This window comes from Poecilia reticulata, linkage group LG19, assembly GCF_000633615.1.
Source record: "Poecilia reticulata strain Guanapo linkage group LG19, Guppy_female_1.0+MT, whole genome shotgun sequence".
NCBI lineage: Eukaryota > Metazoa > Chordata > Actinopteri > Cyprinodontiformes > Poeciliidae > Poecilia > Poecilia reticulata.
The window spans coordinates 23,358,772-23,373,627 of NC_024349.1; the positions used below are offsets into that span (position 1 = coordinate 23,358,772).

Here is a 14,856-nt window from a genome sequence, read left to right on the forward strand (position 1 = left end):
AGATAGATAGATAGATAGATAGATAGATAGATAGATAGATAGATAGATAGATAGATAGATAGATAGATAGATAGATAGATAGATAGATAGATAGAAAGAAAAGGAAAAGTAACTCCATTACACAACACCAGGGCTAAAACCTCGGATCTCTTGGGAATGTCGCTTCTGCAATTCCCAGGGAATACTTGGTCATGCCAGCTGGGGTCTGCACTCATGCATTAGCTCACATGATTTAAAACAAAAAAACCGCTGCACATTTTAAATCAGCAAAAGCCAGGTATACCCTGGCCAGGCAATTGGTTGTCTAGAGTTAAAGGTGGAGCTCCCTGTGGATTGAATTGCTGCTGATGGTAAAAAGAGGGGAAGCTGTGCAGAGGGTCTAAATAAAGACCTTTAGCTTTAGCGCTAACCCCATGGGACTCCTGTTCACCGCTATGGCACACTCCTGTCTACTTCCTGTGATAGTATCGCTCAATCAGAGATACTCAGCGGGGCTCCACTCTGTGTTAATATATGCCTGACACAGGAAGTATTACTGTAATTAATATCAGTCTGTTTAGCAGGGATGTGGTGATGCACTTAGCTCATGAGATGTAAACAATGGGAAGGTGTCAAGAATCTCAAAGTGAATTTTCAAGAATCTCTGCTCAAAGTAGAATTACATAATTCATGTTCAGTTTATACATTTCAGATTTTGAACAAGATATTATCAAATACTAAAAAAAAAAAGCCGTGAAAAAGCCTTCTGGTGCCACTAAGAAGCTCTGAAATAGACAGTAGCTTCTGTGTTTTTAGCTGCTAACAGCTAGCCAGTTGTGACTAGCTGTTAGCAGCTAGCCAAAGGTTTCTTCTTTGACTGTGTAAGTGAGTGGTGCCATGCGACCCAACAAGAAATCTTTAACAGGTCATTTCTTCAGTACAATGGGACTAAAAATTATTTCCTTTTCTTCTCAAATTAAACAAATACAACAGTAACACACCTATGTTCATATTTCATGAGATGACAAATTAATTCGGTTATTTTCTAATTTCTATATTGATTAAGTTGGACTTTTGGCATGAGTCATAAACTTAAAATGACATCAAAAAGTCAATATTTTTCACATTCCAAAGTGGGATAGTGCTTTCAAAGTCTCAGAAATGTTTTCTAGTCTGTTCCCCTAATGGAAGAAACAAAAACACAACAGCCTTGTCCTGCAGCCTACGCTTGTTGTCTTGTGCTAAGAGCCCACTTGTTAGCTGTGAACAGAGCCTAAGTGCACATGACTAGAGATTAAAAAAAATGTAAAAATAAAATCACACCGACATTTCTTTCAGAGAGCACAGATGGATGCTCACAGCTTCATTTCATCATTCTCAGACTCCTCACCTCTCCAACTTCGGCCTATTTTTAGATTCTTTTTTTTAGATGTTTCCCAGAACGAAAAGATATGTTCATGTTCACAGTGAAGAACATTCACATGATTGGGTCTAGGATAAAAGGCAATGTGTACAGCTTATTTACCATATTGTTGTTTTTTTTCTTCTTTTTATTAATCCACCACTTGGGGTCACCCACTTAACATCTTCAGCATGTAAAACAGAATTTGCGTCCAGAATTTTCTTTTCTGCGCGTTTGTGTACATTATTCAATTAAAAACTGTTTGTCAGATAAAGTTGAAATATAAGAAACAAATAAATATCCATCATAATTAGCTGCTACATTAATTCCCTAATCAATGCTGTCAGTTGGAGCTTTAAAAAAAAACATGCTCTAAGTTAAATGTGCTGACATATTATGCACCTCGTCTGCTATGAACTGCAGCGGGTTCTTTCTGGTGTCTTCTGATTCACGGCAACATAAATAGGCTCCCTGAGAGGACTTGATGGGGCCACTTTCATTTCCTGCCTCTCCACTCTGGGTAATCATCTGTGTGCCTGAAGGCCCTTCAGTAAGTCTTTGAGAAAGAACCAAAGAAGAAAAAGAAGAAGAAGAAGAAGAAACAGAATTGCTCGACTGCAACAGATAGGCTATAAATAAATTGAAATATGAAACTTTAATTATGTCTGCTTCTGTTATTTTCAGGTTATGCTATTCTGTCTCTCTTGACATTTGATCGCGTATCAACCAATAATGTTTTCTAACAAACCTCTGAGGGCTTCACAGAACGACCGTTTTAAAATTACATTATCATTAGGCAACTTCTGAATCCATCCGCATTTCATTTAGGGGTGTCTGAGGAAATTGGTCTGAAAACAATTTCTTCTCTTTTTTTAGCTTTGAAAACCATGAAGAATTTTCCTTTGCTTAAAGCAGAAAAAAAAAACTTGCTGCATTCTTGTTGGTTGTGCAGGAGGTTTCACTTCTGCTTTTCATGGATGTAGGGTTGTATAATTGCGCGCCTGTTTACAGTAATTTGTCACACGCGTGTTAGGAGGCGTAGTCAGGAGTGGCTTTCTTGGATTTAAAATGACAAGAGGCCCTAAAACGGCTCATTCTGAAAGGATGTGAAGAACTGATCAGACTGAAATCTAATTATCTAAGAATGATTTTGTGCACAAAAAAATGCACCTACTTTATATACACCTATCCTAACATGTCAAAGCAACTCAGGTCACCTTTAGAAACAAAGCAAATCAGTTATAATATCAATATTGATATTCAGTATTGATGCTACTGAATATAAATATTCAGTAGCACTTTAACTTTTTTTTTTTTTTTTACAGATGAACTCAATGTATTTTTTTTATTGAAACTCATTAAAAAACACAGCAGGTTTCCTTCTGCTTGCTAATTACTGCACTTGGATCTCTAACAGCACAGAAACTTGATGTTGCTTGTTGACCGCGCTCCAGTCTCCTGTCCTTAGTGACCTGTAATGTAGATGGAGATGGAGGAGATCAGCCATCAGGTCATGTCAACTGACTGTAACTAAACTGACTCGCTCACAGCTTGTTGCCCTGAAAGAACAGACCCAAAGTCTTTTAAGGAGGCATTCTACTGTCTGACTGGAGATACATTACAGTAATACGGAAAACAAAAACCCATATTAAGATTCCTTAATTAAGACATAGAGAAGGATTCATTAATATCTAATGTATGGCTATTTTAAAGCTAAAGATTAAGGTTATGGCACAAAAATAGTCAAAATACCAGAAGAAACATACCAAAGGCTCATAAGGAATTATGTGAAGAGTTTGATTACTGCAATACTTATAACTTTTTTTATATAATTGAGAAAACTATATAGTTTCCACAATACCAAATTGAATTATCTACACAATGGTATTCAAATCTCAATAAAAATACATCTTTTTTTATTCATCTTTGAAGTTGTTTGATCTTTTCTGAGATACCAACTCATCAGAAACAAATATCTTGGCTGAATAAAAACAATTCCAAACATAAAGAGGTATGAATAAATGTGGGCTTAGCTGTGATTACACTAGTCATCAGAATACTTAAATGGCTTAAAGGACCTATGTTTTATTTATTATAAAAATAATTCATATTACGTTACAATTTACCGAACTGTAATAGTTTTTATTTTTCTTCAACTTTGTGAGCTTTGCAAAATTCATCTATAAACGTTGTACAACTTTTCCACTTAGGATAACTTTTTAAGTCTTTGTCATTATTTTTCATTTACCTTATACCTTCATATACCTGATTCTGTCTTTGGATCATTTTTGTACCAAATGTCAAGGTTCTCAGGTCTTTTTCCTTTGTGGTCTGGTTTGGTATTTGATCAGCTCACAGCAATATCCTGAGGGTCTGATGATGACGGCTGTTTTCCACAGGTTCCGCCTGATCCCACTACTTACTCTGCTGCTGTTTGAACCCAGAGCAATACTGACACCTCCTGGCCAAAACCCTGTTTATCACAGAGAATAGCACTGGATGGTACCAGCTAATTACTGGACACAGTGGCACACAACAAAACTCAGTTTAAGAACCAGATTTGTTCTTTGTAATTTCTGTCCAGTAAAACTATTAATCTATAAATCAATAGACAGGTCTATATAAAGATATAATCCATGTTTCTGTCTCATATTTGTATGGCATTAAAAGGACGTGGAACTTTTGTTTTTCCACTGAAAGCTCTGGTTTGCATAATAAATGCCTTGTGGGTGAAATTTTATGGATGATACTCTGATGTCCCATTCTCCTGAAGGCAGCACAGAGCTGCACCACCAGAAACCGACAGAAAAACTGAAGAGAAGAAGAGTTATGATTAATGTAGTTACAGTTCTATCCATGTTTTAATGTTGCAGAGCTCAGTCATTTTTCAAATTAATCAGTTTAAACTGGCATGTTGTACATCTTTTATCTGGTCATTTTGTATAATATTTAACAACTAGAAAATTGCATTGAATAATAATATTTTTCCACTCTGATTGGCTGCTGTTAGGCCTATCAATTCTAACTTGAATGTTCATTGCATTTTTCATAGACACCTGTGAAAATAATTTCTATTCCCATGGCTTTTTTGTTCTCTGGGAAATTATTTTTTTGATGATAAATACAGAAACAAGCATAAAAATCAAAACATTTACAATGGTGATAGTAATATTAATAATAAAATAATGGTCAGTGCAAAGTATCCAACAAATTCTTTGGTGGGGGACGGTGAGGGACCTGGATAAAGGCTATGGGGGAGCTGGTCCAAAAAAGGTTGAGAAACACAGGTCTAGAAGTAGGAGATAGCCACTTCTAGACCTGTTTGCCCTGTAAGGCAAACATGGCAAGTGTCACTTCATGTTTGTTGTGAAGTGACACTTATAAGGATAAAACTACAGAATATTTGCTTGAGTGTCTTGACGCTGACAGAGTCCCTGGAAATATTGTTCAAACACACTTCCAAACGCTTCTGTGTATGCAGCAGTAAGCTTTATTTAACGTTTAAACAAGAAACGACAAGTATCACAGTGATCTGACAAAAAAATAAAAATAAAAATAAAAGTGCTCCAAAAACACAATCAAACTTGTTTCTCTCCACAGTACAGACATCCAACAGATAAAGAGTGCTACTGTGATATTATATCACTCTAAAAGTGAAAAATCCAGGAAGGATGAGAGATGAGACAACAGCTCCCTCTAAAGGCTTCGCCTGGGTTACTGCATGATGAAACTGAATTAGCACATTCTCAAGTTTGCATGGTATCTCGGACATCATTTAGTTATTAAAAGTTAGACAAAGAGAAAGTAGAAATTAGAAACTTGTGTTGAGGTTTTCTCTTTTTTTAAGATAACATGACAGTAGGAAGGAGATTTTAGGAGGGAAGGATCATCAGAGTGAGATGTGCAGTGTTTAAACAGCTTAAAATTACACAAATACATAGAAATACAGTGTTTAATTGCTAAACCTATTGTTTTCATTGTTACAAATGAAAATAAATAGTACATAAATATTTTTTTTTATTACATCTGGAAGCTTTACCTGTGTTTTATTGTCTGTTTCAAAGTCTTTATGTGGCATCAGAAACTTCCCAAAAATCAAACAAGAAAAAAACCAGGTGTTTATTATTTTAAGGTAAAAATTAAAAATGTGTATTTTTTATTGTAACAATTAGATTGTACGTAAGATGTACGTAATGCTGTAACAATGTCAGGAAATCAAGTTTTTTTTTTTTATTATTAAAACCAGAACAGCTGTTTTCTTTCAGCAACAATGTATCAGAACTAGTTCAGTAATTAAATATGCTTATTTGCTGACTTGGCAAGAACTAAACAAAAATAGCTGCTTTTATGTTTAATGTACGCTACATAAAGCAGCTAATTAGCTTAGCAACCTATGCTGTTTGCTTTGCCAATTAAATATCAAACACTGTGCTCAGTTTGAGATTCCAAATGATATCTAAAAGTACATTTATATGTAGTAGATGATCAAAAAAGGCTTATTTTCCAATTTGCTGCAGAACATGTGTAAATCGCTGGCTGCAGTAAGGTTAGCTTAGCATTACCTTCTAACAATAAATGATTCAATGCTATGGTGAGTTTCTGGTTCAAAATGATACTGGCAGAGCTCTATGTGTTAATGTGTCTGATGTTCAGAATAGGCAACATTTTGCTGTTGTGGGTAAAATACTCCGACTTCAGCTGCTAAGCTTAGCTTAGCTGTTTTCTTTTACCAAGTAAAAAAAATTACAATAGGATCTTTTTATTCTTTTGTGATGACATTTTGTTTGTTTGTATTGAATGTGCCTAATGTTCAGAAATGGCAAATATTTTCCATTTGAACTTTCTATTGACTTTTATTTCCAGCTAGCTAGCTTAGCTTAATATCTTTTTTTATGATTAAAGATGAGACATTAAGCTAAGTTTTTTGTATTATAAATTCAAAATTATATTTTTAGAGTTTTAAATGTTATGTTAAACTAAGCTAACTAGCCATGGGAAGCTTAAACTAGACATAGTTAGCTTAAACTAGCAGCTTATTTTAAGCTAACTATAGCTGCTAGTAAGCCACCCAGCAGCTAAGATAATTTCCTCCAGCAAAACCGTATGTTTCTTCAAAATCTCAAACTATTTCTTTTGAGTTCACTTTCAGGTTGTGAACAATGGTTTATAATGTGCTGACTTGAATCTTTATATTCCTTCCTTACATTCCCTAAATAGCTGCATCACTGCTCAATCATTCACTTCATCTCCTACCCTTACTCAGGACTTGTTACTGTCGCCATGTTCCTCCCTCTGGCCTTGTTTTCCAGTGGCAGGCTAACAACATTATACTGTCTCTACCACAGAAAACGTATGACCGTCATAGGAGATGGCTACACCAAAACTGGGCTTCCACCCTTATCTACAGAAAGTGCTACGATACTGAAAAAAACTATTCCTAATCTGTCAAGCTCGACACACCTGCTGAGGCCAAAACGTCTTTAGAACAAACAGGATGTCTGTGAAACCAAACTGCTTGTGTGAGTACACTCACTTGGTGGTTTACCGGCATAAAGTACAACCTTAATAAGGTTTTGATTTATGAATATGTTCTTGTAATGTTAGAAGAAAAAAAAAAGCATCCGTGAAAACAACTAGTTTTTTCTCCCTAAAACATGCAGTCTGTAAACAGAAAAAACAGAAGGGTAAATATACTGTGTGTTTAATTAATTAATTTATTTATTTAGATTTGGCAGCACAGTGTGCGCCAGTTTCCAGCATGAAAGTAAAGAGAATAGCTCTAGCAAGCTGATCCATTGAATTTGTAAGTCACATGGTTCCCACTGGCAGTAAATGAGCCAAAACCGTTTCCTGTTTGATCTAAGCTCATTTTGGCCTCTTTCACACATCCCAAATAAACCGAGACGTCACATCCTCAAAACCAACTAACACACATCCTATCAAGGTGAAATGAGTAATGTTTGCAGTGTTACTTTGCGAACTCGGGGCTTTGATGTAAAACACTTAAATCCTAAAGACAACCCCATAAACCTTCACTAGAAAAACATTCAGATACATTCAATGCTTAATTTTAAGCCTAACAGCGCACTTCGTCCTCCGTACCAAAACCTCCGTGGCCCCACTTGTACCTCTCAGAAAGCTCAGATTGCCCCGTGCCTGATCCTATCTGCCACACCACAAAAACATAAAACCTAAAATTAAAAAAAACCTAAAATCCTCCGTTACGTTCTCGCCGTGACGCCCGACGCGCTCGTCTAGGAGCTGATGATCTGACCCGACCAGGTCTCGTGCTTGGTGCCTGGGTTCAGGTGGGTGATGACCACTTCCACAGCCTGGACTTTCTGGTTCTTGGGGGGGATCGGACACACCTTGTATGTGACCTCGTCTCCTTCCATAGGCACGTACTCCCCGTCAATGCTGTACACAGAGGAGAAATTACAATAAAATAAGAACCACATGAAAGTCAAAGGCTCAGCTTGAATAGACATTTAAACCTCAGAAAGAATCTGAAGCTGTGCTATTACAAATCAGAGGGCATTCTCGCAAATTTAAGCAAACACTGCAATTAAAAAAAAAATGGTCTTGCTGCCAGGATGAGGTGGTTTTTGAAATTGGTTTATTTCGCAAAACTGCAGTGGAAACACTTTTTTTTTTTTTACATCACATGAGTCATGTGATCACCAATCGGATGTTGCCACTGGTGCAAACCACGAAAAAGAAGATGAGAGGAAGTAGTTGGAGGATGATGGTGTGGCATGTTTTGCTGCAGAACATGTGTAAATCGCTGGCTGCAGTAAGCTTAGCTTAGCATTACCTTCTAACAATAAATGATTCAATGCTATGGTGAGTTTCTGGTTCAAAATGATACTGGCAGAGCTCTATGTGTTAATGTGTCTGATGTTCAGAATAGGCAACATTTTGCTGTTGTGGGTAAAATACTCCGACTTCAGCTGCTGTTTGTTCACGCAATGACTCATTGCGTGAACAAACTTATTGACGTGATTAATGGAAACACCACAACTGTAAAATTGTGTTTTTTCAACTATAGCTGAATAACAAAAAAGTTTTCAGCACAATGTTTACGCAGAAAAGGACAGAGCACTATCTTTCCCCAAAATCCATGAAAGTAAATAGGTGACAAAGATGGATTTCAAACTCAGAATTTTAAACTCTCTTGCCCCAGGATTGTGAAGCAACTGGAATGTTACCTCAAGGAAAATGGCAACCTAGCGTTGAGAAACGAGGATACGACATAGTTTCCTCCCAAAACGACGGCCACTAGCTCTGGAAGAGTCAGCAGAGATTGCATAAAATGAAGGATGGTGTGCTTGGTGAGGAAGACTCACTCAGAAATGTGAACGAAGATGTCATCTCCTCCATGAGAAGGACGGATGAATCCATGACCCTGAGATCTGGAAAAGTTTTTGCACACGCCCTTAAATACAGGACCTGATCTGGCTCGTACTGTCCTGCAGAGAGAGAAAGACGTAGACATGGACAGGCTGATTTAATACGATTGTCGTTTGAAGCTCTTTCTTAAAAGAATCAAAAGAAAAACACAAAAGACAAACTCATGTATTGTGTTTTTACTCACGCCGAGTATGTGCGTGTGCGTTTTGTTGGCAGTGGGCTGGGTAGCTCCCCAGGCTGAGGTGGTTTCCTCTCCCTCTCCCAAACACGGCTGCCTTCCCTCAGGAAAGGAAAAGAAAACTGCAGGGGAGTGCGGGGGGACGTCAAAGGCAGCTGGGGGTCTGTCGGCAATGACGGGTCGGTGCCTGACATCTTGGCTTGGCTTAGGGTTTCCGTGGCACACAAAGAAGAAAAGGGTGGAGGGTTACACCTCCTGCATGGCACGAGAGTTTCTGAGGGGGAGAGGAAGCCCAGAGAGGAGCTCTTCAAGGTGGACGGATGAAGCTATGACACCCTGAAGCAGAGAAGGCAAAAATAAAGGGTGGAACATTTGTTGAAGAGTCAGGCAGTGTGACTGCATGCCAAAGGGTTCAATGAGACCGAGGTCAGGAATGCAGAACATTCCTTACTCTCTGCTCCAAATTCTGGAGGTAAGTCTGACAAACCCTGCTCTGTGGAACAGAGAGTTCGGCCACTTTACATTGAGATGCCACCCCACAACATCATGCTGCCTCCACCGAAGGTTTGGCAACGACAGAACCAGTGACATCACAAACCAATATTAACAAGAAGCCCTGTTGCGGACCCTCATGTACATTTGTTCTGTCTGGAGGACCTAAAGGGTTTTGAAGGATGATGTTGACGTTGTCTGTAGTTTTATAAATGGCACTGAAGGAAATGAATGAAGGCGTTCTGTCCGTGTTGGACAAATATTGAATTAACATTAAGAGCCATCTTGTTTCGATCGGTTCGTCTCCCTTTACGGTGGAGGATGGTTGTTTACAGCACAGGTAATTTCCAATAAGCTTCATAATGTTGAACTGGAACAGTACATACATACAAAAGTCAAAGGCAAATGTTAGCAATTGGGCAACATTTAGAACCTCAAGGAAGCCTACAGGAAGCAATCATTTCCCAGTAGCCGATGGTCCAGACCCTCTGAATGAAGCAAAGCATAGAACAAGGCATGTACAATGAATTTTTTGATCAATTAGTACCTGGACAGAAAGGAAGGCATGAAATAAGAATTTTTTTGCTTCATGTTCTGACTTAGCTCTGAGTTATCAAGCCACATTGGATTGGTAAATCGGGAAATAAAATCAGTTATGAGGACTTTGAGCTTTGCTAACTCTTTTAAACACACTAGTATCATGTCCGAAGTTCTCAGCCCACAGTTTGAGACCAGAAAAGACACGCTGCTGCCGTTATGAAATGATTCATCATCGTTTGGCATGAATCAGACATGTAAATAATAGCACATGAAAAGGCTTTATCACTAGGGACCATCACGAATCAAGTAAAAGTAGTACAACTTCCAGGAAAAAGAAATTCAAAAAAGACATCCTTTTAGAACTTAGCATTTTTTCCCCGTCTTTTTCAGTTTTTATTTCCCCCAATCTGTCATCATAAAGTTTCCCCCCTAACCACCACTTAAGGGTTTTAAAGGGTTTAAAACCACTAAAGGGTTTTAAAGTGTGACTGCACATTTTAGCATCGATCCAATAACAAGTAAATGCAGGGCCAATACTGATACCGATACTTTTTTGTAGTCAAAGTTTGACATATCAAACTTCTGACCTAGAGGTGTTTTTGTAGTTTTTCCTTTCAATTACTTATTGCCACTTTAACATGACAAACAATAGAAAAAGGTTTGTGTGCATTTTTTTCTAAATAAAGTGCAAAAAATACATTTGAGAGCAAATCAAACCAAAGTCATCCTTGATGTAGAGTTGAGAAAAACAAAAAGTATTGATCTTACCATGCTAGCATCAATCCGATATCAACTTGGTATCGATATTATTGATCATTTGGATTGATGCCTCTACTTGGTTTGTGGAAATAAAGCCAAGTCTGTCACAGCTTGTGGCAGCTAAAAAGACTCCCGATATGAAATATAGCGTGAAAACAATCCCCTTCAGGATCTTCTGATCAGACATTATTAGATAAAAAGCATTACTTCCACAACACTAACATTAATTATGTTTTATTCAAAGATGAGCTGCTTGTTGGATCGTTTCATAACAGCCATTCCTGAGCACAAATGAGCTCAGTCACCCACTTGACACAAACCAAATTATCCCGTCATAACAGGGAGAATTGATCTGTATCGTTAGTCGGCTCATTATTATGACAGTCTGTGCACACACTGATAACTGCAGGGCATCGTCGAACAAAGGTCCAGCGCTCACACCAAAACCTTGTTTGTAATGAAAACACAGCTGCGGGTGGAAGAGTCACCAGCTTCATCAGCGGCCGTATACAGGCAGGCTGAAAGCCTGAGAAAGACTGATGAGGTAAGTGTGTGTGTGTGTGTGTGTGTGTGTGTGTGTGTGTGTGTGTGTGTGTGTGTGTGTGTGTGTGTGTGTGTGTGTGTGCGTGCGTACGTCTGTGTGTGTGAGAGTGATTCCCGAAGGCTCCAAGCAGCACACTTTGTGCCTCTTCCCATCAGTCTATATATAGTTCAGGGTGGTTGGATTGGGGCCATTACTGAGGTGGACCACAATGTCCAGGCAGGAGACCTGAAGTCTTACACACTTTTTATTCCTTAGATTAGAAATGAAGTGTTTCAGCTTCAAATTTGAGGCAGACTATGAGGTAACTGAGTAAAATAACTTATGTTGTGTTTCATGAAAGATATGAGTTTGAGCAGAGATTTTGCAGATTCTTGTTTTCCCTTTTTACATTTAAATATGTTGGCTCATCAAACACAATTCGGTATCTATAATGGCTTATTAGGAGGGTCACTGTAGGAGTAAAAATTCTGAAGTTTTGAGATTAATCTCATACATTTTCTAGAAAAAAAAAAACTTGGAAATTACTGAGCTCCAAAAGTCAACAGGTTTTAAATTTTTGAAACTTAGAAAATGTTGAATAAGTAAAACACAAAGTGGACTTTTGAAACTCAGAAAAGTAACTTTTTCTAGAAAAATATTGAGGTTTTTCTAAAATTTCCCAAGTTTTTCACGTACATTTTTGACATTGTACACTTTTTTGATTGAATGTTTTAAGCAGAAATTTATTCCTCCTTTTTTGCTTCTATCTGCAATGGTCTTAATATATCAGAGGAAGAAAAAGTGTTTTAAAGTGATCATTTTTAAGGGAAAAAAAGTCACCAGAAGTATAAAACTAACTAACTAACTAACATGTTTACGTTACCACAACCTGCTTTTCTTCCTTTTTAAACAGATAAAAACTAATTAGCCGTACATACACATATATGTACATACAGTTCATTTTGAACTTTATTTTATTTCCCCTAAACTTGATATTTATGCTTATTATCTATAACATATGTTTGAAACTAAAGTCAGACTTCTTTTGTTGCCACAAAAGTTTGGTCAATAAAGTGAGAAAAAAGTATTTATTCCAAAATAAGACAATAACAATTTAAACAACAATAGACATGTGATCAATAATAATATATTCATTTATTTCACTGAACTCTGATTCAGAACTGAACAGCATTCTGGGGGATGTAGGCAGAGGAAAGACTTTAGGCGCTCAACCTCTAACAGCCAGCCAAGCAAGGTGGGTGATATCCAAATTCTTTAATAATTTTCTCCATATTTATTTTATGACAATAGTTAACAGAGTCTTTGTCAAGTTGGCTGTAGGGATGGATCAGATTTCTTTCTGCTCCTCTTGCTCCCATGTTCCGCCTCTTATGTGTGCATCTGTGCATTAGAATAAATACATGTCATCAACAATCCTACAGCCATAAAAAAATCTAGAAACCATATTAGCTGCAGTAAGGTAATGGCTTTGTGAGCTTTAACTTGACATAAAAAATGGTTTTAGTGCTAATCTCAGCAACTCCACTAGTATTCTACAGAAAACTGTCACAGTCCATTTAAAGCTCAATCTGCTCTGATTGCTTTAGAATTTGAGAATATGATCTTATCTTGCACTTTGTTTAACAAAAATATTTGTGCACAATAAATCAATTTCTAAACTAATAGCAAAAGCCTTTGTGAAGTTTTTAATATCCATCAAGGTTTTAGGTCCACCCTGTCACCATTTAGTTCCCTAGTTTTTCATGAAAGAAAGTGAGATTCCTATGGCTGGAGGTTTTGTACCAACCATCTGCCCATTTGTACCCACCAAAAATTATTTTATAAACTCAAAACTGGGGGTCTCTGGAGTAATGTTGAGTTATGTTTCATGTCTGAAGCAGCTCTTTAATTTTAACTTTAGGAGCTCTTTAATTGACATACTGCTGCGTCCTAAACGGACAAAGACACGTCATCACAGATCCTTCCTCCCAGCAGCTGCTAGACTTTGTAACCATCACTGCTCCAAACAAAATCAAACACAATAATTGTTTGCATTCTTGCTGTTACTTGCAGTTTTTCCATTTGTTGTAAATAATCTGTTGTTTTTTTATGCACAAATTGGACATTTATTTCAATCTCTAGCATGCTGGGGGGCTTAATAACATGGTGTTATTTTCTTGTGCTGTACATTTCCCCTTACTGTTCACTTTTGTTCTTATTGTTTTGTTTTTAATATATATTCTTAACCTTTGTGTGAATTTCTATGCTGCTATTTGTCTTTCACTTTGCTGCCGATGCACCTGGGAGACAGTAAAGAATATTTCTATTGTTTTGTTTTCTGCTCCAGTCCATGTAAATTACAAATGGCTGACGTTTGCAGGTGGTGCAGATGCAGTGATTAAGAGCACGTCTTGGAGTCGCAGAGGAAAGGACGGATCTGAGGACTGCTGGAGGAAATCGGACAATAAATAATTCACAAACTTGACTGGCTGAGTTAGCCCACTTGTAAGACTGCCAGCAGGCCAGGAATTTGACTTTAACGAGTCTGCAGTGAATGTTTCACACGATTTACTAAAACGTGCCATTAAAAGGGGTTTCAGTTGTAGATTTTAGTACTGAAGGGGGAATAAAGGGCCCAAAAGCACCACCCAAGTGAAACCAGGACACAGTGGCCATCTGCATCAGCATGAGGGACACGTCAACTCCTCTAAACACACACACACATGCACACACACACGCACACACACACACACACTTTAAACTTTAAATTGGCCGTTTTAAGGGACAAGTGGCCCGTTTTGTGGTCTAATCTGACGGAGGCTGAGATTAGCAGGGACTAAATGATTTAATAGGCAACACGAGCCCTTCAGGCGGGCTGTTTCCAGAACATTCTCACACTGTGGAAGCGGGAGACAAGAAGGGAAGAGGATGCCTGTGGACAAAACCTCATTTCTGCCGTAAAAGGACGTACTCTGACGTGCCGCCTAAACAATATCACCATTTGTATTGTCATGTCGGAATTTTAACCAGGTGCCATCATGTTCAGACAAGTGACCAGTTGAAAGGATAAAGAACAAACAAACAAAACAGGGGAAAAAGACAGATGAACGATTACTCACCGCTAAAAACGTCGCGCGGACGTCAGAATGTTTCTTCTTCTTAAATAAGGCAATTATGTAAGTAGATCCGGCGAAAAGGTGCGGGGACATGAGCTGAATGAATGAGGGGATTTTGGTATGGATGCGTCTCTCTCTCTCTCTCTCTCACACACACACACACACACACACACACACACACTCACACAGAGAGAGAAAGGCAGCGAATGAAAGAGGAGGCAGCAGAGACGGGGCGTGGGGAGGGGGAGCTCCAAACAACAGCCGGCTTCACTATACCACAGTCAATTCTTTGTTGTCAGAATGGATGGAAACAGCGACTAATCTATCAGTCAGTAGAGCTTTAAGGACAATACTGCTTACAACATGACTGCTTCATGGAATCATGTGTCTTAATATTTTACTTTTTTTTTTTTTAAATCACAGTTGTTTGGTACGACAACTGGTAAAGGTATTATGC

At 38.0% G+C, this 14,856-nt stretch overlaps 1 protein-coding gene across 1 annotated transcript; it reads right to left on the reverse strand.

The window, feature by feature from the left end:
• Window positions 1–4,848: 4,848 nt before the first annotated feature.
• Window positions 4,849–14,586, reverse strand: csdc2a (cold shock domain containing C2, RNA binding a). The gene is made up of 4 exons (XM_008437868.2): window positions 14,403–14,586; window positions 8,976–9,305; window positions 8,728–8,850; window positions 4,849–7,798 (listed from the first exon to the last, which is right to left on the reverse strand). The coding sequence occupies exons 2-4, from the start codon at window positions 9,161–9,163 to the stop codon at window positions 7,636–7,638; spliced, it is 474 nt and encodes a 157-aa protein (XP_008436090.1). The 5' UTR covers window positions 9,164–9,305; window positions 14,403–14,586; the 3' UTR covers window positions 4,849–7,635.
• Window positions 14,587–14,856: the final 270 nt, after the last annotated feature.